Genomic DNA, 27,260 nt, shown 5'->3' on the forward strand with positions numbered 1-27,260 from the left:
CAGTAAATTACATTTAATGCGACGTGCCGGAGAAACACTTTGCCACTCACTGAAACTAATTGTTGCCTTGATGAGCGCCGAACCGAAGCTGCTCTGTTCTTGATGCGGGTTTTCTGATTGTCGTGAGCAGCTTTGAAAGCCAACTCAAGCACTCCGACGGCCGAAACTCTATAATCGCTGTTAGGTATACTGGTGCTCCGGCACCAATCCGTTCGGCCTAGTTACCCTTGCGGAGCAATCAGTGAATGCGACCAACAGGGAACTGGAGACTTGCACGGTTCGAGTGAGACTTTGCCTTTCCCTTAACTTGTCCTCCTTTGTTACGTCCACGATGCCGATGCCGTACAACCACACTGGTTTACGGTTTGAAAGAAAATGAGATATTTTTTTTGGATCCGCGCGCTTTATACTCTAGCGGTACACACTCACAGGATAGAGACAAATCGGCAGACTCAGCCAGAGGGGCGAGTCCAACGAGACGAACGAATGAGCGTTAAAAGGGAGCGATGGCAAAAAAATACATTCATTACGATTTGTTCGCTCGTTGGATTCACATGCAGGCTAAAAAGGGTCCTTTTCAGGATCACAAAATTATCTTCAATCTAAAGAGTTTATTGTTTTGTTATCACTCGATATCCCCATTTTGTTCGGCTAAACCTTCCTGTTTAGCGATTTGTTGCCACTCGCCACAGCTTTCACAGTTGGAAAATTTCTTCCTATCCAGCTTTGTGACATGTTGTACAGTAAATTACATTCAATGCGACGTGCCGAAGCGCCACTCAGTGTCGCATTGGAGGCGATTTTAACCTGTAATTGAACATTTGCGATGACAGTGGTACAGTGTCGACTCTCAATGTGGGGTCATAATTTGGATCTCTATGTTTACAAAAATGTCCAACTAAATAAGTCGCATTACATGTCCGTCCAATTAGCTAAATGTCGAACTAATTGTAAATTACTGTACTTTCAATCTGGAAACAATTTAAGAATTGATGAAAATTGTATAATCAGGAAAGTCCCCAACTATCAATAAGCTCAGAACAACTGCCAAATTCACATACTCATCATATCCTGGCAAACAAATTATGAAAAAATCAATTTGTGTTTTATTATTATTTTGGATAATGTTTTAGAAAGCATTGAACTGTATTTCCTAAACTCTTTCTTGGAAGGTTTAATGGCCCTGAAAAGCGCCTTGCTTTATGGAATGGTTCCAATTTAGAAAACTTAGTACTCGTGGTTTTGAAAAAAGCCATTTCGAACGCCCTCGATGCCGCCTTGTTCTGGATTTGCCACCAAAGCAGTTTGTATAAAGATCAAACTTTTTTCTTCTGCTACCAGCTGCCGTTTTGCGATTGCGTTTGCCACTCGCCACTCGTTGCAACTGCCTGTTGTTGTCATGATGTCCACCGAACCGAATGTGTTCTGTTCCGAATGCGGGTTTTCTTATCGTCGCGAGCAGCTTTGCCAGCTAACTCGATCACTTCGGCGGCCGAAACTATATAACGCGGCTAGGTGGATTGGTGCACTGGTACTAACGCGCTCGTCCTAGCTACCCTTGCGGGGAACTCCAGATCAACACGGTTCGAGCGGGATTTTGCCTTTCCCTTTACTTTTCCTTCTTTACCATGTCCAGACATGGCTGCTTGGGTTGGTTTGTTAATGTGTTGTGATGCGAACCGATGTGGTGTACGGTTTGAATGAGAATGATCGTTACGGCAGCGGAGCGGGGATTTTTAAGCTGACTGGCTGGCTCGAGAATTACGCGTGTGTGAGACTGCGACCAATGTTTCGTTCATTTTTTTCTTTTTCCTTTCCAATCGTGCTTCATTCTATTTCGCTGCTGCTCTGGTTGCCCGTTTTGGTCGGTACGATTTGAGGAGCACAAAATGGACCAATCAAAAATGGGCACATAGTGCATTTTGACAATGCTTGATATTTCACAATTATTCAATTATTTATCTCATGAAAAATGAAATGTTATTCGTTATGATAGATGCGTAGATATATTTCCTATCAATTGATGCAAAAACCTTTGCGATCTATCGAGAAATGCTAGAGTTATAAGCGTTCCAAATCTTGCATTTTTTCCTAGTTGTTCAGTGCCTAGATTTCCATTTCACCCCCTATATCTTCCGGTTAGACGTAGTCCTACGTCAAAACAAAACTTAGCTTTTGGCAAGAAGTTCAACTGTCTAACTGAAAATGATTAATGAATATCAGTGTGACACATAACTGGGCGGGATTGGGTCGGTAAACATTGTAACATTGAATATGAAGTTTATGAAGTTTGTTTGATAGAACGAATTATTGCACACAATTTCGTGTTGCATACGGCATTCACGAGAACCAAGAGCCAAGAAAAAATGCACAATACACTGGAGTCGCTTTTTACGCAAGGGATACGTGGCGAGTAAAAAAAACTGCGTAAATTCCAAAATCCGCGTGAAAATGAACTGCGTAAATTTCAAAATTCATGTATAAATTTAACAAACAGTAAATTATTAGTTTAAAATGTAACCCATATTCTAACAATTGATTAACTGATTTTTTTGCATGCTACAATCAAGATATCTGTTTCATTTTTATATTTCTCAGCTACTAATCAGTGATACAATACAAATTTATTTCGTGAATAGTCACATCAATTAGCACATGAAATCTGTTTACACTAGAGTCACTTTTTACGCGGTTGATACGTGCGGCGCAAATAAAAACGCGTAAAACCCGACATCTACGCAAAAAAACCGCGTAAATTCCAAAATCCACGTGAAAATAAACTGCGTAAATTGCTAAATTCATGTAAAAATTTAACAAACAGTGAATTATTAGTTTAAAATGCAACCCATATCTTAACAATTGATAAACTGAACTTTTTTGCATGCTACAATCATGATATCTGTTTTTTTTTTATTTCTCAGCTATTTTTCGGTTAAAGTCACATCAATAAGCACATAAAATCTGTTTACACTCGAGTCACTTTTTACGCGGTTGATACGTGCGGTGCAAATATAAACGCGTAAATCCTGAAATCAGTGTAAAAAACCGAGTCAATTCCAAAATCCGCGTAAAAAACGCGTAAATTCCAAAATCCGCGTAAAAAACGCGTAAATTTCCAAAAACCGCATAAAAAGCGACTTCAGTGTACATAATTTGCCCTTGCAAAACATACTTCTTTTGTTCGTTGAATTGCTCACTTTCCACTGTAAATATTTCAGGTGAAAAATTGCTGGATAAATTTACCGTCTAATGGTCTGTATTCCAAAATATATCGTAAGATCGATTCTGCGTAAAATACATTCGAAATCCCTTAATTTTTCGTAAAGTGAACCCCTATATAGAAATCAATGCCGTAGTCCTACGTCAAAACTGCATGATATTACCACTTCTATACTCGCGCGATGAATCGTCATTTGTGTACTCTGGACCGTGCGCGTCTCTGTGATATTGCTCTTGAGTATTTTTTAGGTGTTATTGGTATTTATTCAAAGAAAAAGATATAATTGAGGGAAAAAACTCCAGAAAATTTTTTTTTCTTCAACTTCATTCAGTTTTAATAGTCATTTAATTCAGCCACCTCATTGGTGCTCGGTTTATCACACTTATTCGCAAGTATAGTAAAGTTAAACAGTAGTTTCTAAATAGCACGTTTACAGTGAAAAACTCAACTTAAGCTTTTCAATACCAAAATTTTACAATTTCAAAGTAATACCTCATTCTAATACACTCGTCAAAAAAATAGAGGAACAGAGTTCGAAGTTGGAAATTTTGAGTAATTTTTGACATGCTATAATTTCGTGAAAAATCAACGCATATCGATGAGGTATTAGAATATTTTACGACAATATTTTTATCTTGGTGTGTGTAGATGTATTAGGCAAACAAAAAAAAATCGATTGTTATTTCTTCCCGATATTGTTATATCGGGAAGAAATAACAATCGATTTTTTTTTGTTTTTTCAAGAATATTCTGGACTAACACAATTTTTTGCTAACCGACTCAACAGCAAATTCAATTATTTAGTCTACGCTGGTTTGACGAAATAAATAAATAAATAAAAAAAATTGATTCTGTAACTTGTTAAAATCGTCTTTTAAATTAAACGGATAAATTATCCAGCCAGCTCTCTTTAGATTTTTAGTTTTAAGTAGTATTAAGAATGTATCGGTCTACAATTTAGACTGACGACAATAAAAATAAAAAAATAAAATAAATAACCTTATCAAATAGGTTCATTAGGTTCCAAGAACGTTCCTATAGGACCTTCCCACACAGAGATATTTCAGTTTGAATGAAAAATTATTCCTTCGTCTTTGATGATGAATAATTCAATAAACAACCATCGCACCGCAAATCGAAAGACCGTTTTGAAAATTCTAATGAATTCTGCAGAAGGATAATTTATAACATCGACGAAAAAAAAAATTAGTTAAATGTTTTGCTTCGATTTCAAAAAATGCCAAAAACAAGTCACAGGAGGGTTGAGTTCGAGACACGACCGCATAGTTGACTTAGGATTCCGTTAGACTATCTGTTGATTTTGGATATGTTTGAAGAATTACATCGTTAAACTTTTTGATAATGGTTTGGTGGCCATGAAAAGGGCCGTTTTGTTTGGTTGTTGGGTATTGTTTGTTAACTCCACCAGTTTTTACCGAGTGATGATGGCAGAAGGATGGTAAACAGTCGTTGGATGGTGCGTATCAGATAAATGATAACGAAGTGGAACGTGATATGATGAAAACCGCCCTCTGTGATCCTAGACGAGATGCCTCTTGTGATATGTATGGATGAAATAAAGAAAAAAAACTCACCAATGTAATATAAGATAATTACTAATACCGAACACAATTATCATTTTTCTCATCAGTAAAAACATGTTACTTTAGTATAGAGAAAATATATATGAAATGGAAAAGGTATTTTTTTTATATTTTTTACTTTCTGAGTGTTTATTCAACCCAATGCGAATTTTAATTGGACTAACAACACCTAATACTATATGTAGAGCATATGGGAAATTACTTTTTCTAATATTTCTTCACTTTTCCAATTTTTCTCGCCATATAAACTTCCCTTGGGTGGAAATGAACACAACAAAACAGACAGCTTAAGCCGAACGACCCGTTTTCGAGCGGAAACACATTGGGGTTTTTAATTTTAGAAAATTAAAATAAATCGTTTCATATATCAAGTCATTTTCAACACAACTGCTACATATACAATTTTACACTTGTGCTAAATTTTTCACAATAAACGATCGGTCATTGTTATGAATTTTAACGAAGCAACCCCCGACTTGCATGTATTTGCAATGCCGATTTCCCCCAGGCAGCTTGTGTTCGATGTCTCTGTTAGGGAACCGCCGCATATGTCGTCAATTTCGACCAATCAGAAGTGGGTATTTCCGTTAGGATAGGGGTTGAGATTTTTCAATTGTTCGATAGTTAGTTTCATGACATTTATTATTTTCTTCAATATAAAAAAATGTTATGGAGTGCCGAAATCGATTGACGCAAAAATTTCATCAATCCGTCATGAAATGACTGAGCAATAAGCGTTTGAAATTGGACAATTTTCACGATGTACTCGATTTTCAATTTTCAATTTGTACCCCAATATGTTCCCGAAAGACGTAATCCTACGTCAAAAGGATTTTTATAGTGCTTTACAAAATCCACTGTTACTCTGCAAATATAGCAGAAAATTCTATCGTTTGCAGGCAAATGTTTAGCCTAGTGTATTCCCTAAACATCTGTGAACGTTTCATATTGATACGTTCGGCCGTTTTTTCTAGCCGATTTTTCAAAGTTTGGACTAAATTAGAGGAGCATTTAATCGCAAATCGTATCAGAAGTATAAAATCCTACGCGACTCTCAGAACGAACGGTTTGTAACTTTAGACTTTATGAGTTTGTGTTTTATCTGTACCTACAAACGCATGAAAACGAAAGTTACGAATCGTTCGTTCTGAGAGTCGCGTCTTCTGATACGATTTGCGATTAAATGCTCCTCCAATTTACTCCAAACTTTGAAAAATCGGCTAGAAAAAACGGCTGAACGTATCAATATGAAACTTTCACAGATGTTTAGGGAATGCACTAGGCTAAAAATTCGCCTGCAAAAATTAGAACTTACTGCTATATTTTCAGAGTAACAGTGGATTTTGTAAAGCACTACAAAAATCCTGTTCTTGGCACTTTTTGGAAATCGATGCAAAAAATTTCAATATTTTTTTGTCGTCAAAGTAACAAATTATCCTTGTGCAGAATTCTTCGGAGTTTTCAAAACGGTCTTTCGATTTGTGGTGGGATGGTTATTTATTGAATTATTCATCATCAAAGACGAAGGAATTATTTCAACAACAGGAACGTTCTTGGTTCTTGGCACCAAATGAATGCTGGTTGATAAGGTTAATTGTATTTGCCGTTGAGTTGGTAAGCAAAAAAATTGTGTTAGTCTAGAATATTCTTAAAAAACAAAGAAAAATCGATTTTTCATTTCTTCCCGATATTGTTGCCCACTACACCTACGCACACCAAGATAAAAATATTGTCGTAAAATATTCAAAATAAATATAAAATAAATATTCACATCATATTTCAAAATGATGTGTTTTTCACTTAAAATTTTCGACTTCGCGCTCTGTTCCTCTAAATTTTTTTATTGAGTGTATATAGATTACTGCTAGTGTATATTAGATTAGGTGCTCCCTTGGCCGAGTGGTTAGCGTCATAACTAACATGCCGGGTGTTCGGGTTCGATTCTCGTTCTGGTCGGGGGAATTTTTCGTCAAAGAAATTTCCCCCGACTTGCACTGTGATCACACGTATTCTAGAGCTTGCCACTCAGAATGCATTCAAGGCGTGTTATTTGGCATAGAAATCTTAACTAAGTACTAATAAAAATGACGCAAGTAATACTACGTTGAGACGGCGAAGTTCCTCTAGGAACGTTAGTGCCATTGAAGAAGAAGAAGAAGATTACTGCTTAGACCAGCATGGAGACGTCATTCGTCATTGAAAATTCTGCGTGTTTTGTTTCGACTCCCTTAATTGAGTAGTAACAGTAACGAATGAGAGCTGAAACTAACTACACAAAAACATCAAACCGATGGTAAGTTTAGGCGTCGTGCATTGATTTGTTAATTTCTTTTGTTCTACATTCTTCGTGAGTGCGAAAAAGTAGCAACGAAAATGGTCAAAAGAGACACTACAGAAATGTCAAAATTCGCATTCGAGGAAAAATAACAGACGATTGAGGTTAGGTTCGAGGCAGTAATCTATAACCGAAAATCGTATCCCCCTGCACCCCGATAACCACATTGTCGAGCAGTTTTGCTAAGATCTTCTATCAGCGATTTTATGAACATGAAGCAATAAATACGAGATTTTTCAAGTTTTTCCAAAATAAGAGCGTATTTTCTAGAGGTTCTAGAAGGAAAGATCCTCAAATATTGTTTCACGGTAATGTTCGAGTGGTGAGAAACGTCATTTCGATCTGCTCGAATGTATGATTCTAAGTTCATTTAAGACTTTTTTCAAAAATTCTTAACTTTTGAACCACTGTACCGATTTAGATGATTGGCATACCAAGTTAAAACACTTTCGCTAGATTCCTTTGAAAAAAAAACCACACCAGCGAATACATTGGATTCTAGTTGCATAGATCCAGTATAGTCGCAAAGAAATATTGAACGAAGACTAAACATAACTTAAAATCGAAAAAGAACACATCTCTGATTTTTTTATATGTTATGTAGAAAAAACCTCAGCTTTCAAGAAAAAATATAAAAAATAGAGCCCCTGGTCCCAAAACCATTTAAACTATGACAAATCAATAATCAGGAAAACAAAATTCATTTCCGGTCCAGTAGTTCAAAAGTTATGAATTTTTGAAAAAGTCATTTTAGGAAAAAAGTTGAAAGTGATTTTTCGGACCACCCTAAAATGGAAATGGTCACCCTAACGAAAAAATGAAAAAAGGGGCAAACTGTTTGCGATAACGAACAAATCTACCACTTTTCACGAAAATCTGAGAACCACTATATCTGAGAACCACTATATGGCTTGGAATGGCTGTAAAATAAAACGGTTTTCAGGATCCAGTTTTCTTTCTATTTTTAAGAGCAATCTTCTAATGTTTTGAAAAATATTATTGGTAACCCTGATTACGCCTTTGGTTATGCAATAATTAAAACAATATTTGTAATGCGGCGAAAAAACAATATTTTTGAATTATGGATTTACAAAGAAAAACTGAAAGTGAATTTTTCATCAAATACACCATTTGTTTTATCGAAAAAACTGCATTATCTCACGCAATAAATTCTAAATAAAACAGTGAAAAACTTAACAACTTATTGAATTTTCAACGAATTTAAACAGAATTTTACCGGCGCTCTAAAATCGCGGGTTTTCTACATAAAAATTACTCCCAAATTAATATCGTACATTTTTTTAGTATTGCCAGATACCTTTAGAAGTCCTTGATTAAGCAAAATATTGAGATAATATTCTAAGTGCAAAGAAAAAAATATGTTTATACTGTTGCCACGCCCTATAAAGGGTTAAACACAAGCTGATCTATCGCGATTATTTTTTTCGCTTTGATCAATACCAAAATATCAGTATCTCTTTCCGGTTCCGATCAATAATCATAAAAACGTACAACCTACTTTCCAAACCCTCCATGCTCACATAATCTGATCAAATGCTAATTCTCCCGAACATACTGATCAGACAAACATTTCATCAAAAATCAAATCACATGCAAATAGCAATTATTGAAACTTTCCGGAATTCTCAGCCCCTTCTCCTAACTCCTTCGTTCAGTCTCCCCACACCACTACTAACCCTGGAACGCAGTAGAGAAATCGCATCCCAGAGAGAACATGTTTGATTTAAATGCTATTAAAATTAATTCTAGATTATATGCGCTGACCTCAAACGGCATAAATCAATACACAAACGTGTGATACGCGGTCGGCGGCTTTTGCTGGTTTGTGCGAATCAGTTTGCGCTGGGTTGGGTTAGAGAGGGTGGAAAAAGCATGTTTGGGTTTTGGGCAGCTTTATCCGTGCTGCTGATGCTGCCCAATGTCGCCATAAGCCGCTTGCGAACCAGAGGAATCCGTTGCTGCATATTGTCGCATCCACCTTTAGCCGCGACTCTACGGATGCGGAAGTGCGTGCGGCCGGAGTAATAGTAATAGCAGCGTTGCGTTTCAGACAGAAATGAGCGGTCTACCCTGGCAGCATCCCTGCACCGCGAGCAGAGCTGCATCCGAAACGTGTACGCATACATATTTGAGGCAGGGCGCACGCATATCTTCCCCGGAAATTCCAGCGGGTAAAATGAGGAGGTGTAATGCAGTTAGACGTAGTCCAAATAGTTTCAATGTTGCAATATTTATTCATTATAGCAGAAGGATTTTGGCCTAATGCTACCTGGGAATACATTGAATTTCATGAATATATTTGGGGGTGGAATGCAGCCAAAGCCGAATAACACAATAATTGCGGTGCACGCTAAATATCACGAAAAGCTGTTGCCGCTGATAGCTGAATATTTTAGTTAACAAGCAAAACGTTAATGTATGCAAAACTTTGTTATTACATATCGTAGAAATTTCATAAATAACTACTTTGTTCCGCACAATCAAGCCGGGCCCTAGTGCGTTTATTAAAAATGCGTTGTTCAATAAAAGTTGTAGTTGTAGTGTAGGGTTACTCAAAATTATATCACAAAAGTATTATATCATATTCTAATAACATATTTAAGCAATCAACAAAAACCGATATAATTTAAATATGTTCTATAATATGGCTTCATTTAAGGACAGCATTCAAATCAACAAAGAAATAATTCAACTTCTGAAGAAAATAATGTAAACCTCGGATTTTTCGCTCTAGATGATCGCACAAATTTTCAATTGGTCAACTGTTCATTTCGCACATATTGGTTACTCTTTCGAGGAAGGGAATATTTTTGATGCGAGTTGCATCTGCTGCTCATCATCACCAGAGTTGCTAACTATTTTTTTGAAAAAGGTGGAAAATTTTGAAAAAAGCTGGGAAAATTAAACAAATGGAAAAAAACTGAAAGAATTCTTTTACTATTTTTTTTTTTATTTTATAGAATTTATTTCTAGTTTTTATTTATATTTGCAATAAAAATTAGGATATACAAAGACAGTGTCAGTATGTAACATTCGTGCTTATGTGATAACGTTCCCGGAGCGTGATTTTCATTATGAATGTATTTTAATTCCTAATGAAATTTATTTATTCAATTCGGAAAAAGTGAAATTATTGTCATTCCTTTTTTGTGGCAAAATATATATGGTTCCTTTCTATGACCAGAGTTTCCACAGTAAAATCTGTGTTTTTGGTCTGAAAAAAAAATTTTATCTTAGTTTATTCTCAAAATATCTGTATTGAAACCTATATTATTTTTATAAGTACAATTTTTAAGCATAATTTTAGCTTTAGTATCATTGATTGGCATAACTACTATTGATTCTATTGATTAGACGATGTTGATGGTATTCACGTAAAGCCACACAAATTGTAATAATTGTAATGAATTAAAAGGTAGCATAATAAGAGAACAATTTAAACACTGGACGTAGTTAAAAAAAATAGTAAAATAGGTTTGGTTATCAAATCTTTTAAACGGTTCAAACTTTTTTGGTTTCGGCCGTAGTTGAATCTCTCTAGGTTATGTTTAACGACAGATTCCAGTGAGAGCAATTTTGTTGCCGGCGAACTCAACATTTACAATGGTTTGAGCTTCAATATTTCGTGAATTGAGTTAATCTCTTCTTTTCGCTTTGAGTTGTGCGAAAAATTACTATAAATGACCTCAATGACCGCAATGTGTTTTTCTAATCCGGACTAGACCGATTTTCTAATCCGTATTAGGGAAACGCCTTGTGGTCTACACAAATATACGGGAAAATAGATGTTCTAATTTGAACGCTATTTTGACATATTAGCTACTGGAAATTTTATAATTGCATTGCAATAGGTTGTTGAGGAGTGTCCAAATCGTTCGTTACAAAAACATCATGAACCAAGAAATCATCATGAAATGTATGTGTATGTATATGTATATCATCGAAAACGTAATCCTGCGTCAAAACGTCTCGATCCTTCTTTAAGACATTTCTTTGAAAAAAAGGGAATTTCACGCTCATAGCGCCCTTTTGTATTTTAAATATTCTGTGTGATATAGTAATGAAAAGCCTAACAGTGTTATTTATTTATTACTAGCTGTCGTCCCGCCCAAAACTGATTTGTTTGATATAAATTACTTCGAACATTCACGTTTTCTTAATAAGCGAACGTTTTTGGGTTCAATCGCAGAACTCTTCATTTGGTCCTTTACAATTTTTCTTTCACTAGAAATTTCCTAGAACTCCTACCAAAACTCCTCATTATATTATAAGTTTGTTTTTTGACACAATTTTCGCTCAAGATTCTTTATTCACTTGCAAATAACATGTTTCTCCGTTACATGGGAAACATGTTTGATACAGAAAAGTAAATTTTCTCTCACAATTTTTATTTTCAAAGAAAGCTATTCCTATTTTCAGGAGGAATTGCCATTGCCATTTTCGCTTCACACCAACGGAACACGCAGCTCAATTCCGCAAACTCTAAATCCAATTAAATATGTCATTCATGAACATATAATTTATTTCATTTGAACTTTCCCTCAAAACTTAAAAAATGAAAATTCTACGGGCAGAGACGAATACAACAAAATAAAGCCGGCTCAAATTGGACCATTCCATACTTTGGTTTTATGCTTACCAAAAAATTTGGCGTTCCATTTTCTTTTATATAGATAACGCTATCTAATAACGCAGACGTTTGCATAAGAATGTAGGATATCGTGCTACATATGAATGTCAAAAACAGATGTCTCTCATTTAAACAGATTCGAATGCTATATGAATAAAATGGGTGAAATGGAAAGAAAATATTATTAACATCAAGCCGTAACTATTATTGGGACGTTCTTTAAATAATTTAAATAATAAATCTGTATATTCTGTATGAAACCCAAAAAATGTATCAAATCTGTAATCAGTATCTACAGATTCTTGGTCTCAAAAAGCCGAAAAAATCTGTAGAAATACAGATTAGTCTGTATATATGGTAACCCTGTCTATGACATTAGTTGGATTAATTTTCGTCATGGTGATCTGAGGATCATACGAATTATATAGTTTTAGAACTTGATTGCAAAGTGCAATATAAAATCTTATCTAATCAGTCTTGAATTTAGCTACGGCGTTGTCCGAAATTTTACATACAGACAAATATTCATAGATCGACATTTCAGTCGCGGCACCTACATTATCCAAAATGACATAGTTTTTCTGATCGAACTGTACATTGTTCAGATTGGTTATATTTTTTATATAGTCTACCTTATAAAGGTTATCGAAAAGTGTCCTGAATAATCTTGGAATGGTCGAGCACAAAGTAAATATTTCCGGACTTTCGCTTTAAAATAATCTGTTAATATTGTTCAAAATTGTTAATATTGTCAAGACAAGAAGGTCAAATAAATAATCGTCGGATGCTGACGGATGTAACATTTTCAATGGTTTCAACTCTAAGGCGGCTCGCACACCGCAGCAATAAGCAACTAGCAAACTGCAGTACACAATATGCAACAGGAAACATATTTTGTTGTTCTTCGCATACCAGAGCAATAAAAACCCCTGACATTATGCAAACAATCGCCTTAATGTACGAAACTTGTCAAAATATGAGCGATAAGTTGCTATTCAACCGACACGCCGTGTTGCTAGCGACATGTGTTGCTCTGTAAAGGCGACAGCGATATCGTATTGCGTCGGTGTGCGAGATCAACAAAGATTAAATGGAAAAATCCATTGGTGATAATATTGCTTATTGCATGTTGACAGTTGCTAGTTGCTCATTGCTCCGGTGTGCGAGCCGCCTAAGAGAGTTTGAATCTCAGCAAACTTACTGTTTGATAGAGGACTACAACTAAGATAGGAGCAGATGAACTTACATAGCTGCTCGATTCTCTCAGGCATGTTTACATGAATATGATGCACAAAGTCATACTATAACAAACACATTTTAGTGTAAACAAATCTAGACAGTCTTTTCTTAGATGCGCTCCTAATAACATCTAGAACCCAGTCATGTTATTAGCTGCGTCGGCAGAATATTCTGAAGATTCTGCTTGTTATGGCATTTCGTCTCTATTAAAACAGGCCACCACTATCACGAAGAGTGTTTTGGAGTCAGTTTCGATAACCTCAATCGAGTCTTAAAAGCAATTTTACTTCTGAAAGAACGTGCGTGCGATAAACGCTAACGTCTTCTCCGATGAAACGTCAGTTTAATTAACAATAAAAATTACGATATACAGGGACTGTATCAGAAAGCCCCTTTTTGATATTCCTGTTTGTGATCATACATTTTAACATTATACTACTGTTTTACATTTAGTGTCATTCCAACTAATCCTGATTGTTCCTCGCATATTTTTGGTCCTGTTCTATTTCCTAGTTTTGATTTGTTCAAATTGTATACTGAAAACAATCGCTCAACGGTTGTTGAGGAATGCTGCAGAATCAATGCTGAAACTATTATTTGTTAGTTTGCTATACTGTTGTTCTACGCATAGTTGTCCCATGTTACTTTTTGACAATTTTCACTTTTCTTCATAAAACGATGTTTTTATGCCTACACTTCCGGAAAAAACACAAAAAAATCTTATTGTTTGTTCCCAGCTTTTAAAAAAAACCACATCAAACTCAATTCCACGTTGATATTTTATTCATAACTGTCCCATCATGTATTTTATGTAGATCCATAATAAATGAATCGGTTCAATTACAAGAATTTTATGTCACGCTTTCAGCAGAGCTAATGCACTCATTTCTGGTTTGGAAGAACGAACTAATTCTCAAACAATTAAAAAAAAAAGTTTAACAGAACACGTGTACATCTTGTTAACGAATGCCTAATAACAATGAGATTAATATTCTGCAAAGGTGTTGCAGATCCCTCCCTTCTTTATGAAACGATGTTTTTATGAATAATCTTTCGGAAAAACACAAAAAACTTATTGTTTGCTCCCAGGATTTTAAAAAACAACATCAAGTTCTATTGTCCCATGTTGATATTCTAGGCATAACTGTCCTACCATGAATTTTTAAACTTATAATCAAGCTAGATTGTTGCAAGTGAGGTGATATCTTTCAATTTCATTAGACAATAGTTCACTGCCCATAAAAAATCCGATGTATTGCTAAACTGAAATGCTTAAAGCTTTTGATAGACAAGTAGAACAGCAGTATAAGTATAATTAATATCATACCTTTTTGGGATAAACTTTTACCCCAAAAGAAGCATTCTGCCGTTCGTTTACAGTGAAGTCAGTAAAACCCAGACTTCGGATTTCCCAGAATTCATTATCGTTTTCCTGGATATCATTTCGATCGCATATATTTGGGAGACTTTGTAGAAGGTGAACAATTTACATATGCTTCTTTTCTATGGTAATAGTTGAACAATTATCGCCATTGTGATGATTGAAGGAGGATCATTGAAATTAAAACGTTTTAGTACAGCACGGACTCGATTATATACAGTTTTTAATTTCTTTTTTATTTGTTTTTGTTTTGCATGTATTTTTCGTTTTTTGATAATAAAAGAGGAAATTGATTTTTAATTCATCCCCTTAAAGTCGGAAAACACCTTTCCCACATGAAAAAAATAAATTTATCAGATCCTCTCCGGAGGTGATAGACGATCATGTTTGATGAAAAAAATCCTCTTACGCATATGTTCGAATTTCAACAATGACAAAATTATAGAACTTTTTTTTTCGGACTCCTGCCTAACACTGGCTCTACATTAAAAAGTACGATACGGAAGACGATTCTAATGCTTTAATTTGAAAGATGAGAAATTTTAGTATAGGATATAGTAGTGGAACAACTAAATTAGTGGATTTTTATAACATTTTGGAAGTGAATTTTATGAATTTGGTTATAATTTCCAACAACTTTTCCAAATACATCATCATAGTTCATTTTTTGACTCAAGCGTAACTTTTGAAAAGGGCGAGAGTCTCGACCGAACACTCGTCGGATGCGGATGAGTTTTTCTTTGCTTCTCGTCTGATTTTTTTTCTTCTTTGTTTAGCGCGTTTCAACCTGTTTCGGCTCTATTCGCTGCTGGGAATAGTTTGTTGGTGGAAGTTATCGTGAAAATGGTTTCTGCGTCATTCTGTGTGTTCTTTGTGCAATTTGGTTGGTTCAGGTCAATCACGGAGAGCAACTACGAATTGTACAGTCTACCCAAGCTCAAGCTCAAGCTCAAGCGTAACTTTTGAAAAGGGCGTATCGATTTGAGTAAGAGAAATCTTTGATAATTTATATCTCAAAAACTATGAGTCGTACCGAAATAGTGTCTTAGAAAGAGTTATAGAGTATTGTTGGCTTAATTTGAAAAAAATATACACTGAAAAGAAAAATAAGTACTCTTTTTTTTTATTTACAAAATTTTTTTTTTTTCATACAAAATAGAGGTCATGTACAAAATTCAAAAAATGAGCCCAATATGGTAAAACTGTTTTTGACGAACTTTGTGGAACATCGAATTTTTAGGAATTTTTGAAACTTCGAGTTTTTGTATGTTAACAGTCATTTTTAATCACAAATTATGAATCCTGATGTTATTTAAAACAAAAAAGGTTATTATCAATCTCCTTATAAATGTAGCCATTCTCGAGATATTTAAAAAAATATTTGTAATTTATTGTCTTTTTAATAGTAAATAGGCCCTTCAAATATGTTTGTCGTGTTATACCATCATGTTCATTAGATTTTATGAATTCGCTTATAATTTCCAACACCTTTTCCAAATACATCGTTATGGTAAAGACATATGTTTAGGAGTTACGTTACGAAACATTCGAAGACATGTGGGTTAATACAATACGTAGCGAAACTAAAAAATCTTTTTTATCTTAATACAAACTTCAATCAATCAAAAAAAATTGTTGGAAATTATAAGAAAATTCATGAATTTCATGAACATGACGGTATAACACGACAAACATATTAAAAGAGATTATTTACTATAAAAAAGATTATAAATTAGAAATATTTTTTTAAATATCTCAAGAATGGTTGCATTTAGAAGGAGATCGATAATAACCTTTTTTTTGTTTTAAATCATATCAGAAATCATAATTTGTGGCTAAGAATGATTGCTAACATACAAAAATTCGAAGTTTCGAAAATTCCTAAAAATTCGATGTTCCACAAATTTCGTCAGAAATAGTTTTACCATCTTGGGCCCATTTTTTAAATTTTTCACATGACTTCTATTTTATATGAAAAAATATAAAAAATATAAAGAATACATATTTTTTTATATCGCAAATTAAAATTTTATTTTGTAAATAAAAAAAAGAGTAGTAATTTTTCTTCTCAGTGTATATTTTTTTCAAATTAAGCCAACAATACTCTAAATCTCTTTCTAACACACTATTTCGGTACGAAAAAAATTTAAAAAAATTAAAAAATATGTGTTTTGGATATTGCAAATGGAATTTTTATTTTGTAAATAAAAAAAGAATACTATTACACAATACTCTATAACTCGTTTGAGATATAAATTATCAAAGAAATCGATACGCCCTTTTCAAAAGATACGCTTGAGTCAAAAAATTCCCAATTGCTGTGGAAAACTCATATTTCCTCTAACCCAAACGGAATACACACTTTCATTCGAATCAAAAATATGTCATTTGTCGATTTCATTTGGAATTACTCAGAAACGAGATCAATCAGATGGACTCTATCGAAATTGTTGTCACAGGCAACCTCTGTTAATCAATAAATTCGAATGTCGCACAGCGAACAGCCAGCCTACACACGACGATCTCTACATGTCAGAACGTCACTCAGCGAAAAAAACGGAAAAGCCCTAAAACTGTAAACAGATTGCATGCGGGTGAAAATATGTTAAATTGATTTGTTGAATTTGTTAATATTTGTTGAGATTGAAATAATTTCCGTTGAAGAACTATCGGAGGTAAACGTAAAGGGCCATCCATTAGCTACTTGACAGTTTTGTGTCTGAACGTTCGAACGAACGCTTAAAACATTTTCATGATCTGTTTATATTTAAAAGTTAGTCAAAATCGAAATTTTGGTCATGGTGAAGTACACGAACGAGCAACGCTTATTAATTATTAAAAATTACTACCGAAATTTGGAGTCGATGATTCCAACTTTAAGAGCCCTTACTCAAATTTTTCAACACCATTGCAGCCGTAAAATATTACTGTTTGGCGTGGTTTTCAGGCCGGATAGGTGATTGGGCCGTATTTCTTCGTCGAAGAGAACGACCGTCATGATACCGTCAATGAAGAGCGCTATCGCGTCATGCTGGAAGACTAATTTTGGAAAATCTTAACATCAATGGAGGGACTCAGAATGAAAGGGGTGTAATTGACTTGATCGATTTCTCTTCATCAACTTTTTCTTTAGTTAATAACTCAACTGCGAAAACGTTCCAATTTGAGTTTGCTATAGAGTCTGATAGATGAGGCTCTGGCCTATCTTACATACATTATCAAATACAGCTGGGAATGTGTTTGCAACTAAGTTATGACCAAAAGAGAGAGTCGATGTAGAGAAATCGATGATGTCACTTACACCCCTTTCATATTGAACCCCTCAAGTAAGATCGAATCAAAAATATATGTGATGTCGATCAAAGAATACATTGTGTACATCTAACATCGTATAAAATGCGAAAACTTCGATATTATTTATCACTACAAATTAAGTTTCAATTTGGTGTAGCATCGGTTTTACGATATACACTATCGTAAAATTGATCAATACGAAATCATATATGCATATCAGGCTGATGCAGTTTGAGTCGTATGAACTTATATATTGAATCAATGTAATGCTGCGAAAAATGGTATTACATGCTGTGGAAAATCGTTCAACAGTAAATCATATTAGATCGTCATTGAGACCATATTAGATCATATTAGGAATTTGACATATCAAGATCCGCGATGTCGTATGTACAGTGTCGACGTCTGGTGGTGAAATGGTGACTAGGGGGCAAATCCCAAAATATGGGATATATGATTCTGTATATACGCTAGTTATACGACTTAATGTTTGCTGGGTGATCTATACCAACAAGCCAGCAACTTTAGGAGAGCTCAGAGACAACGTCCAACGCGAAATTCGCAACATTCCGGTCGAAATGTGAGACCAAGTGGTGGAAAATAAGGTCCAACGGATCGATCACTGTAAACGAGCCCATGGTGGTCATACGACCGAAATCGTATTTAATTCTTAAAATGTAAGAGTTGAACTACAATCAGAATGAATTTGAACTCAATATCTCAAGAAACCTGCGTTTTTATTTTAAAAAAAGACAAGTCCTCAACGAAAGATCCGTACTAACATACTAACAAACTTTTGGTTTTTACAATGACCAAAAATCAGTCTTGCGACAAAAAATCTTTCAATTATCTTTAGCTTAGAGTTTTTAGTGGGGTGAAAATTAATCCGATAATTCAAGTAGCTATCAGAATGGAATGCAATTTCATGTTGAATCATTTCTATTCATTATTTCGAACTGCCTGAAACATCCAAACAGTCGATGTGAACAATCAGCTAATAACTGAAATTTTCCAACCAAAACTATAATACCATTCCTTGCCGTTCCGCGGTCATGAAATACCTAGCAGCAACAAAAAAAACTGATATACAAAGCACACCATAATTCAACAAACATCGATATATCCTATCTGCCAGCATTGGCAATTGTTGTGTAAATTCACCGCTGAAAACCAAACTGAATAATTCATTCCACCCATTACAGATGTTCCGATGTGTGCCGGCGAAAAAGTCGTCCTAATTGGTGCATCGAAAAACGAAAATGTGGAAATTTTATGCGAAATTTATTCCGATCCACCGGCCAGGTAAGAACCGTGATGTACCGAAACAAAACAACAGGGAAAAAAGTAATAACACCGCTATACTCACTATCAGCAGCACTTGGCACGATTAGTCAATGGATGGGCACTTTTTGCTTCTTTGTTCTCCGAGTTTTCCATTGTTTTTTTTTTGTATGTGTTTTTTTTCTGTATCATTTGTTATCATGCCGATAGAATTGTTTTTCACGCTTTGTTTAAACTTTTGGATACGTATTTTTATTTTAAAAAAAATTGCTCTACGCTTTTGAACAACATCCAGTCAGAATTTATGCTACTCTGGGTAATCCTGCCAAGTGTAGATGATGTATGGGAAATGGCTCCAAATCTATCCAAATTTATCAAACAGAATATACACTACCTGATCGATTTTGGCACGGCTCGTTTTTGACCACAAGAAATTTTGGGTGCAGATACTATTCCGGTCGTTTCTGGAACAGAGCACGGTTCAATTCGATTTTTTTTTAAATTAAAATTCATTTTTTTTTAAAAACTATTCTTTTAAATTCTCGAATTCTCAATTTCAGCCAATCCAACCTGACAATTCGTAAATTCGGAATATTTACCCAAATATGGACTCATGGACCATGGGATGGCGTTCCGCGAGATTAACGTGATCAATTACTTAATGTTGGGTGAACGTTTCCATTAACAAGTAATGAAAATTTTGAGTGTGATGCCAAAATCGAACGGGTATTGTGCAACTATTTATCTCGAAAATACCATAAATTGTTTCAATTCTGCGTACTAAAGGTTATCCAACAAAATCAAAATAGTTCTTCTCGGATTTTAACGTTAAACAATTTAGCCTTTTTTTGTTCGAAAGAGATTTGTTGATTCTCTTCACAATATATTTCACAATATATATATAATTTATGAATTAATGTTCCACTAATTTGATGAAAATATCCCTCTTTTGCTCTTCAAATGAATGAAATGAAATGAAGAGTATCTTTTGTGTCCATCGTCGATTTCGATTAAAGAAGGACTGAATTCAAAATTGATATCACTTTTTTAAATAGTGAATCAGGAGTAGATGTAGATGGCACATGTGCACCACAGTCAACGGGGGACAGTTCGAAATGGAAAGATCGAAAGTGTATATGCCTTATTAAATACCTTTTTGTTATTTTTAATCATTGTCATTTGTTCCATTGCATCTTGAAACATGTATCCCGAAAAATGTTGTAAATGTGAAAAAGGCGAAAGTAACCGATTGCATAACTGATACTTCATGTAAAATGATACAAATGTTTCTACCTTGTAAATATTGCCATAAACAGTGCCTCTCTTCGTTTCGTCAATACGAAACAATGTGTAAACAGAACCTCAAACCTCGTTCCAGACATCTTCCATTACCTTCATTATCAGCGCTTTTTACTAATGCACTCGAAGCCATAAAAACGACATCATGCAAAGTTAACCGAAAGCAACGAAGAGATTTTTTGGGCACAAAGTTTAACGCTACGGTGGATTTTAGGAAAGTACAACTTCTGCTGCAAAGCATGGTTGAAAAGCGTGTTTATTTATTAAAAAGTTAGCTTGGTATGGTAATGTTAACAGATTTTTTTTGCCTGCCAATCCACCGCAGCACGGAGAACAAGTCTTGTCGAATTTTATGTCCCATGCAAGTGTTGTGTGTTTACTCCCTGATTACGGCGATTTTTTTTTCTCCCTTCCCAGAATTCCTGCGGAGTTATTTGAATGCTCGCAACGTCGGAGGGAGGAAGAAATGATTGTATGGGTGTATGCTAGTGGGATGATATCGGAGAACTGAGAGAGCAGCTTGTTCGAAATTTTCGCTAAATGGATAATTAAAAACATTTGATACTTCTAAAGTTACCTGTTTTGGCTGAACTTTACGCTGAACCAAATATTTTTCCGCTGATACTCGACAGGTCGTTTCACTGGCGCTTCAATAATTCTGCGGAGATACTGGAAGTCGACCCGCACCGATATTCAAACCATGGAAACTTTAGCGTGCTGCAGTATACCCCAGTCACGGAACAGGTGAGTCTAGAGTTTTCGTTTTTTCCCTCTACCAACAACTCAATGTGATGTTATCTCTGCGCTTTGAATTGTTCTCGTGCTCTCTGATAAACACGAAATGGCTCCACAATTATAGCAGTTTCCCGGTGAAAAAAAAGTTCGTATCTGCTCGAGAGACATTAAATTCGGACTTTCCAAAAATCATAGATGAGTTATGTTTTCCCTCAACTGAACAGTGAACGACATCAACGCTAACCACAACTTGGAACATTTGAATTTAATCAAACGAATTTAATCAAAATAACGAAGTGTCAATTAATAATACATTTCTAGATAGATAATGGTGTTGAAATTTATTACTAATCTTAGGTATATTTTCTTCACAAAAGAGTAACAAAACGAATTTCTTTCTTTGGAATTCGTATTTAATGCAATTGGTATTTGCAGAACGAATTGGTTAATTAATTTTATTTATGACATTTTAAATTTATTTATGATACTAAATTACAGAATATTATAAATACATTATAAAAACATCGTTGTGAAATTAATAGCTGTATGAAAAAATTGGTTTGTTAAATATTGTTTAGATTTTCATTGATGAACCCGCGGAAGTGAGAGTGCCTTGGCTATCTCTTCTCCCGTGGTTACAAACCCTATGTGTACACATGCTACTTGACGATACTTTCCATTTATTTGGTGTAAAATATTTTGAATACATTGATTCTGTTGATGCATATTAATTACTCACACATTTAACTAGCTATACGTGCAATAAAATTCCGCGGATTCCGTTTTTTTGCTAATTGTTTATTCCAAAAATTGAAAACAATCTCTATTCTAGGCACCGCAAAATTGAAAGTACACCTTAAAATTATCCGAACAAATTAACCTTATAAGTAAGATTTTTGCGAATTAGCTTACTTTTTTTTATGTCAACACTAATCCACCGCTTGGGCAGTGTTGGTTTTTGTTTTTTATTGAGCTTTGAAAAAGTTTTAAGCAAAATGGCAAGTTGAAGGAAAGAAATAGATATTGTTACACGTACAACGATAATAAGTAAGACTTTCCGTGGAAAGATACTACAGGAAATAGCAGCTATAGTCGGAAGAACCCACTCTACAGTAAAGAAAACCATAAACAAGTGAAAATACGAAGGAACCATGGAAAATCTCCCGAGTAGTGGACACAAACGTATCCTGTCTTATGATGATGAACGTGTAATTGTGCGAACATTTCGAAAGAACCCTGGAACAAACATTCCTAAATTAACTTCCGAAGTAGCCAGAATCATTGGAAGACCTGATTACTACTTTCAACAGAATAATGACCCGAAGGAAACTGACCCCATCGTGCGAGAATAACTACTTTATAATGTCCCAATCAACTCAAAAAACCTCCGAAATCACCGGACTTCAACACTATTGAGTATCTATCTGAAGAACAAAAATTCAGGTAACGAAGCGGAACTCAAATCGACGATTACGGAGATCTGGGAGGCACTTCCGTCCAAAGTGACTAGAAATCTCGCCTCGGTGCTTGCAAGAAGTGGTGGACGCTTAAGTAGTATACCAAATACTAGGGGATTGATTTTTGTTATCTGTTAATATTTCGGAACTGATTTCAATTTTCATTTTAAGAAAAACTTGAACTGTACACTCAATTTTGAAGATTTTTTGTTTGTATTTTAAACATGAAGTAGGAATGTGACCATTTTAATTTTTTGTCTTATCACTACATGAGAGTAAAATGGATCGATTTTACAATGAATATAAGTCGCATTTAATTATTTACTAAACATAAAATTTGTAAAATCGGAAAAAGCGTATGGATACCCCAGCCATGGATACCCCAGCCATGCATCAACATCGACGACCGCACGGAATATTCACGGCCAGAAGGTTATGCTGTCTATTTGGTGGGACCAGCTGGTTGTGGTGCACTATGAGCTGCTAGAACCGAATGAAACCATTACGGGGGATCTCTACCGACGACAATTGATGCGTTTGAGCCGTGCACTGAAGGAAAATTGGCCACAATACGAGTTAAAAGTTAATACTAGCGATAAAGTTATTTTGCAGCACGACAATGCTCGGTTGCATGTCACGAACCCGGTCAAAACATACTTAGAAACGCTGAAGGGAAAGGTCCTATCCCACCCGCCGTATTCTCCAGACATTGCTCCGTCCGATTACTACCTTTTTCGATCGATGCAACATGGCCTGGTTGTCCAGCAGTTCTCCAATTTTGATGAAGTCAAAAATTGGATCGATTCGTGGTTTGCCGACCGACCGATTATTTCCGCAAAGGGATCCGTGAATTGACAGAAAGGTGGGAAAAAGTTGTGACTAGCGATGGGCAATACTTTGGATATTAAATTTGTAACCATTTTTACAAAATAAAGCATTTTTGAAAAAAATTATAGGAGGTTGCGTCCAAGATACGACCGCATTGAACTACGCTGTTATTTTATATAGGTCGCTTATTTATACCTTCGGATATTATTCTATAATGCTGTGAAATTTTAGAAACAACTGCTTAGTAGAATAATCTCTGAAATGGTTTTTTCAGTGTATAATCAGTTGACGATAATTGATTGATGATTCATTCTTGCCCTCGCAAAACAATACACTAGCATCGTACACTGATCGTATGTCGCACTTTATTTCATGTCAATGCATTGAAAATTTACCTCGAACGCTATTCCGGTGGCCTTTTTCGCTATTGACATAGACTCGGCTACAGTCGATTATATACATGTTGCACCAGCACCATTACTCCACATCTCATAACTACATCAATATATCTTTGGCACCGCATGGAAACAACAACAATGACAACAATTGCAAGTATCAAATATCATGCTACATGTTATTTAGTATTGCCTCAAAGGAATCGCACCTTTAGGCATCGATCGTACAATGTAAACTAAGCGCCAAACAAGCGTTCGCCATAGCATGCATACAGAACCATACATTGGTGGCTTGAAACTACTAGGAATATAAACACTTCTCATCATTTTGCGCTATTCTCAAAAGAAACACTTCTGTTAATATTACTGGGCTCGAAAAAAGTTGCATTACTTTCTCATGCTCAAGAGAAGCGCAGCTGTAACCCTTAGTGGAGGAAGTTTTGCTACTGGCAAGCGAAACCTAATCACATACAAAATTCCAGAACGACATTTACTTTCTTGGTGACTAAACAAGCGAAATAAACTTTTTTTGTTAACAACAACCTCGAAAACAGTAGCAATGCTTCATTATGATCAATATTAGCGCAAATGTAATCCTAGTTGAAGGCAGTTTTTCGACTGGCACGCGAACCTAAATAACTTATAACATTCCAGTAAGACATTCAAGATGCTTGGTATTCCCTAAATAATTTTTTGGCGCACAAGCTTAACGCATGCTTCGCCATAACGTCAGTTAAATGCATTGATGCATTCTCAAAGGCACCAACGAAGCCCTTATGATGACGGAAAACAAACAATGTTAACTGATTGGAAAAAGACTGAATTATGCCACACAGATTGTACTCCGCTGTAACACCCATCGATGCGAATTCGCTGATGAGTTTGTCAAGAGCGAACACTTTCACCACCAGCGGGGGGAGCTTGATTTTGGTTGCTGCCTGGCGTTTACATTTTCGACCGACGCGTCGAAATCGCCTACTTCGCTGTTGTTCGATGCGGTGTCACACTCGCGAAAACTCGGTTTAGTGTGAGCGCTTTTCACTGCATAAACATCGCGTGCATACTTTTCCTTTGTTCACGGAGACTTTGAATCCTACGATTTCCGCTCCGTTGGTCGTCGATAAGTTGCTCGTTATTGACAGCTCTGTTTGGGAAAGCACACAATTGGGCAGAACAAATGTATGGGAAAATGGAAACGCTTAAAGTTTTCATGAATTTTAACCATTTACAAACCAGGGGATTCTAATGTATAGCATATTAAACAAATCTTACAGAATTTCCGATTCGTTTGGTATGTAAATCGCCCAAATCCGTTCGCGGCAAAAATAGTTATTAACGTTAACTTTATTTCATAAAAACGTGACCTGTTTTCTGATTTGGCACCCTTAATAAAAGACGTAGTTCTACGTAAAAAAAAAACAAGAAACTTACCGGTACTCCTATAGTACTAGTACTTTAGTACTCCTATTATATGATTGTAAGACATTGATTGATAAGACAGTAGCTGTGAATAACAAGAGTCTGTCAAAATCACCCGGGTGACGTCTTTAGAGAACTATTGAACTGACAGGAACCAACATATCGAGTATCCCACTGACATTTTCCCTTTGTTTTCACATGAATTGGGTATCCCACTGACAGTTCTGCTTGAGATTTTGCTAACGATCCTAGCAGCAATCATAGCACCCGACTGGGCAAGATGCTAAAAAGCGAATTCTGTTTATAGAAATTTGGTAAATGAAAATAATGCAAACTGTCAAAGATGAGTTATCGCAGTCTAAGTAGAGCTAAACAAATCAAAATAAGGTCGAATAAACGTTTCCTATACACATTGGAGTTGGATAAACATTTTCGAATTGGCTTTGAACCGAATCGAACAATATTAGGTATACATTAATAGTTTCTCCTAATTTGCTTGAACAAGGCTTGAATAGAAATCAGGAATAGAGCTGAAACTATAATAAAAACGTCACACGGATGGGGAATAGTTAATTGGAAAATATCATACAGAATATCGAATACAAACAATGCAATGTTGTAAGAAATGATAGTCGCAATTCAACCAGCTTAAAACACTCAATCCCGGTCACAATAACTTTGTTGGGGTAGGTTGGGACCACCTCAATCGCTATAATCTCATGTTGAAGACCTTTTTTGGTCGTCGAGTTTGTGTACGTGGGGCTCGCTTGTGTCATGTACAAATCCCTTATAAGATCGGTAGAACTTATAAAGCACGAAGCATAGACGATACTTTGAGAGGACTCACAAGTGTCGTCGAGTGCTCATAACGTTCTACGATGGCGTATAACAAAATGGAGTATGAAGAAGACTAATGAACCACGAACTGTCCTAATTCAATGGCAAACCCACCATCCAGAAAGTCGTGAAAACGAGAGCAATTGGCGGATCTTGTTGCTAGATATCAGACAACAGTCCTGGAAGTAAAAATGATGTTCCTATTGTATCCTGTGACAAGAACAAAAAAAACCCAGCGAACGAGTTGGTTGGATCAAGTGGAGTAGGGCTTAACAAGAATTGATGAGACACAAAATTGGAAGAATGACGCCATGGACCGGATTATATCGTGAATAAGCCCTAATCTAATAATGAGCCGTAGTATCATTGAAACTTTAAAATAACTGTAGTCACTATAAGAAAAACTGTTTATTATTTAAACCGATACTACTCCTATTGCGCCTTTAACTGTGCTGTCTCGTATGTTCGAATTAAGTGACAACGCAAGTGGCACGACGGGATCTTTTGGAGAAAATATTTTCATTCATCACACTCTCGAAATTTTCGTCGGCCGGTTGTTTACTTCTGATAATTACATTGTCACTCGCGTTGAGTTTTTCAATTACACCTAAATTATTTCTTTATTTACAGGATTATGGCACACTTACATGTTGGGCTTCTAACGAAATCGGTACCCAAAGCGAACCATGCCACTTTCAAGTTATTTTTGCAGGTATAAACAATTCCTAGCTCTGTAAATTTGATGAATTTACGAAATATTCTATTAAATAACCACCATTTCCAACTATTATACCATCATGTCTCTCTCCTCAACCGTCCCTCTGCTATGCTGCGGTCAACGACGGACAGATTATCCATCTCCGGTAAGCAACTGCACGCTGTACAACCGAACGCAACAGTTTGCCGAGATTCAGTGTGCGCCTGGATATGACGGAGGTCTACCGCAAATGTTTGTGCTGGAATTAGTCTCCAAGTTCACCGGAACCAGAAGGTGTGTTATATATTGTTATACAGGAATAAATACAGCCATCCGAGTAACGATAATGGCTCAGCATGGAGAAAAACAAGATTTCTGTTCTTGCTGACAATATAGATAATTGTTTCCAAATTTGAGTTTTTAATTTCAAATGTCGGTTGTTTCATTCACATCATATCTTTATTCATACCCAAAAACGAAGCAAAAGGTTGAATTTTCACCTTCGCGAGCAATATGATACACCATGAATAATGTTCAATGCATAGAGCATTTGAGTCCTTCTCTGAGAAGCAAACATAACCACAATTG

General features: G+C 35.6%; 1 protein-coding gene across 3 annotated transcripts in view; it reads left to right on the forward strand.

Annotated features, from left to right (window-relative positions):
* The window catches only part of LOC129777544 (nephrin-like), a 172,725-nt gene that overhangs the window by 132,455 nt on the left and 13,010 nt on the right, over positions 1–27,260 (forward strand). For all 3 annotated transcript variants that reach the window (XM_055783867.1, XM_055783868.1, XM_055783866.1), the window contains 4 exons: positions 18,927–19,026; positions 20,937–21,048; positions 26,606–26,687; positions 26,825–26,966. In XM_055783867.1, the coding sequence (XP_055639842.1) occupies positions 18,927–19,026; positions 20,937–21,048; positions 26,606–26,687; positions 26,825–26,966 (436 nt within the window). The remainder of the gene's footprint in view (positions 1–18,926; positions 19,027–20,936; positions 21,049–26,605; positions 26,688–26,824; positions 26,967–27,260) is intronic.

This window comes from Toxorhynchites rutilus, chromosome 3, assembly GCF_029784135.1.
Source record: "Toxorhynchites rutilus septentrionalis strain SRP chromosome 3, ASM2978413v1, whole genome shotgun sequence".
Taxonomy (NCBI): domain Eukaryota; kingdom Metazoa; phylum Arthropoda; class Insecta; order Diptera; family Culicidae; genus Toxorhynchites; species Toxorhynchites rutilus.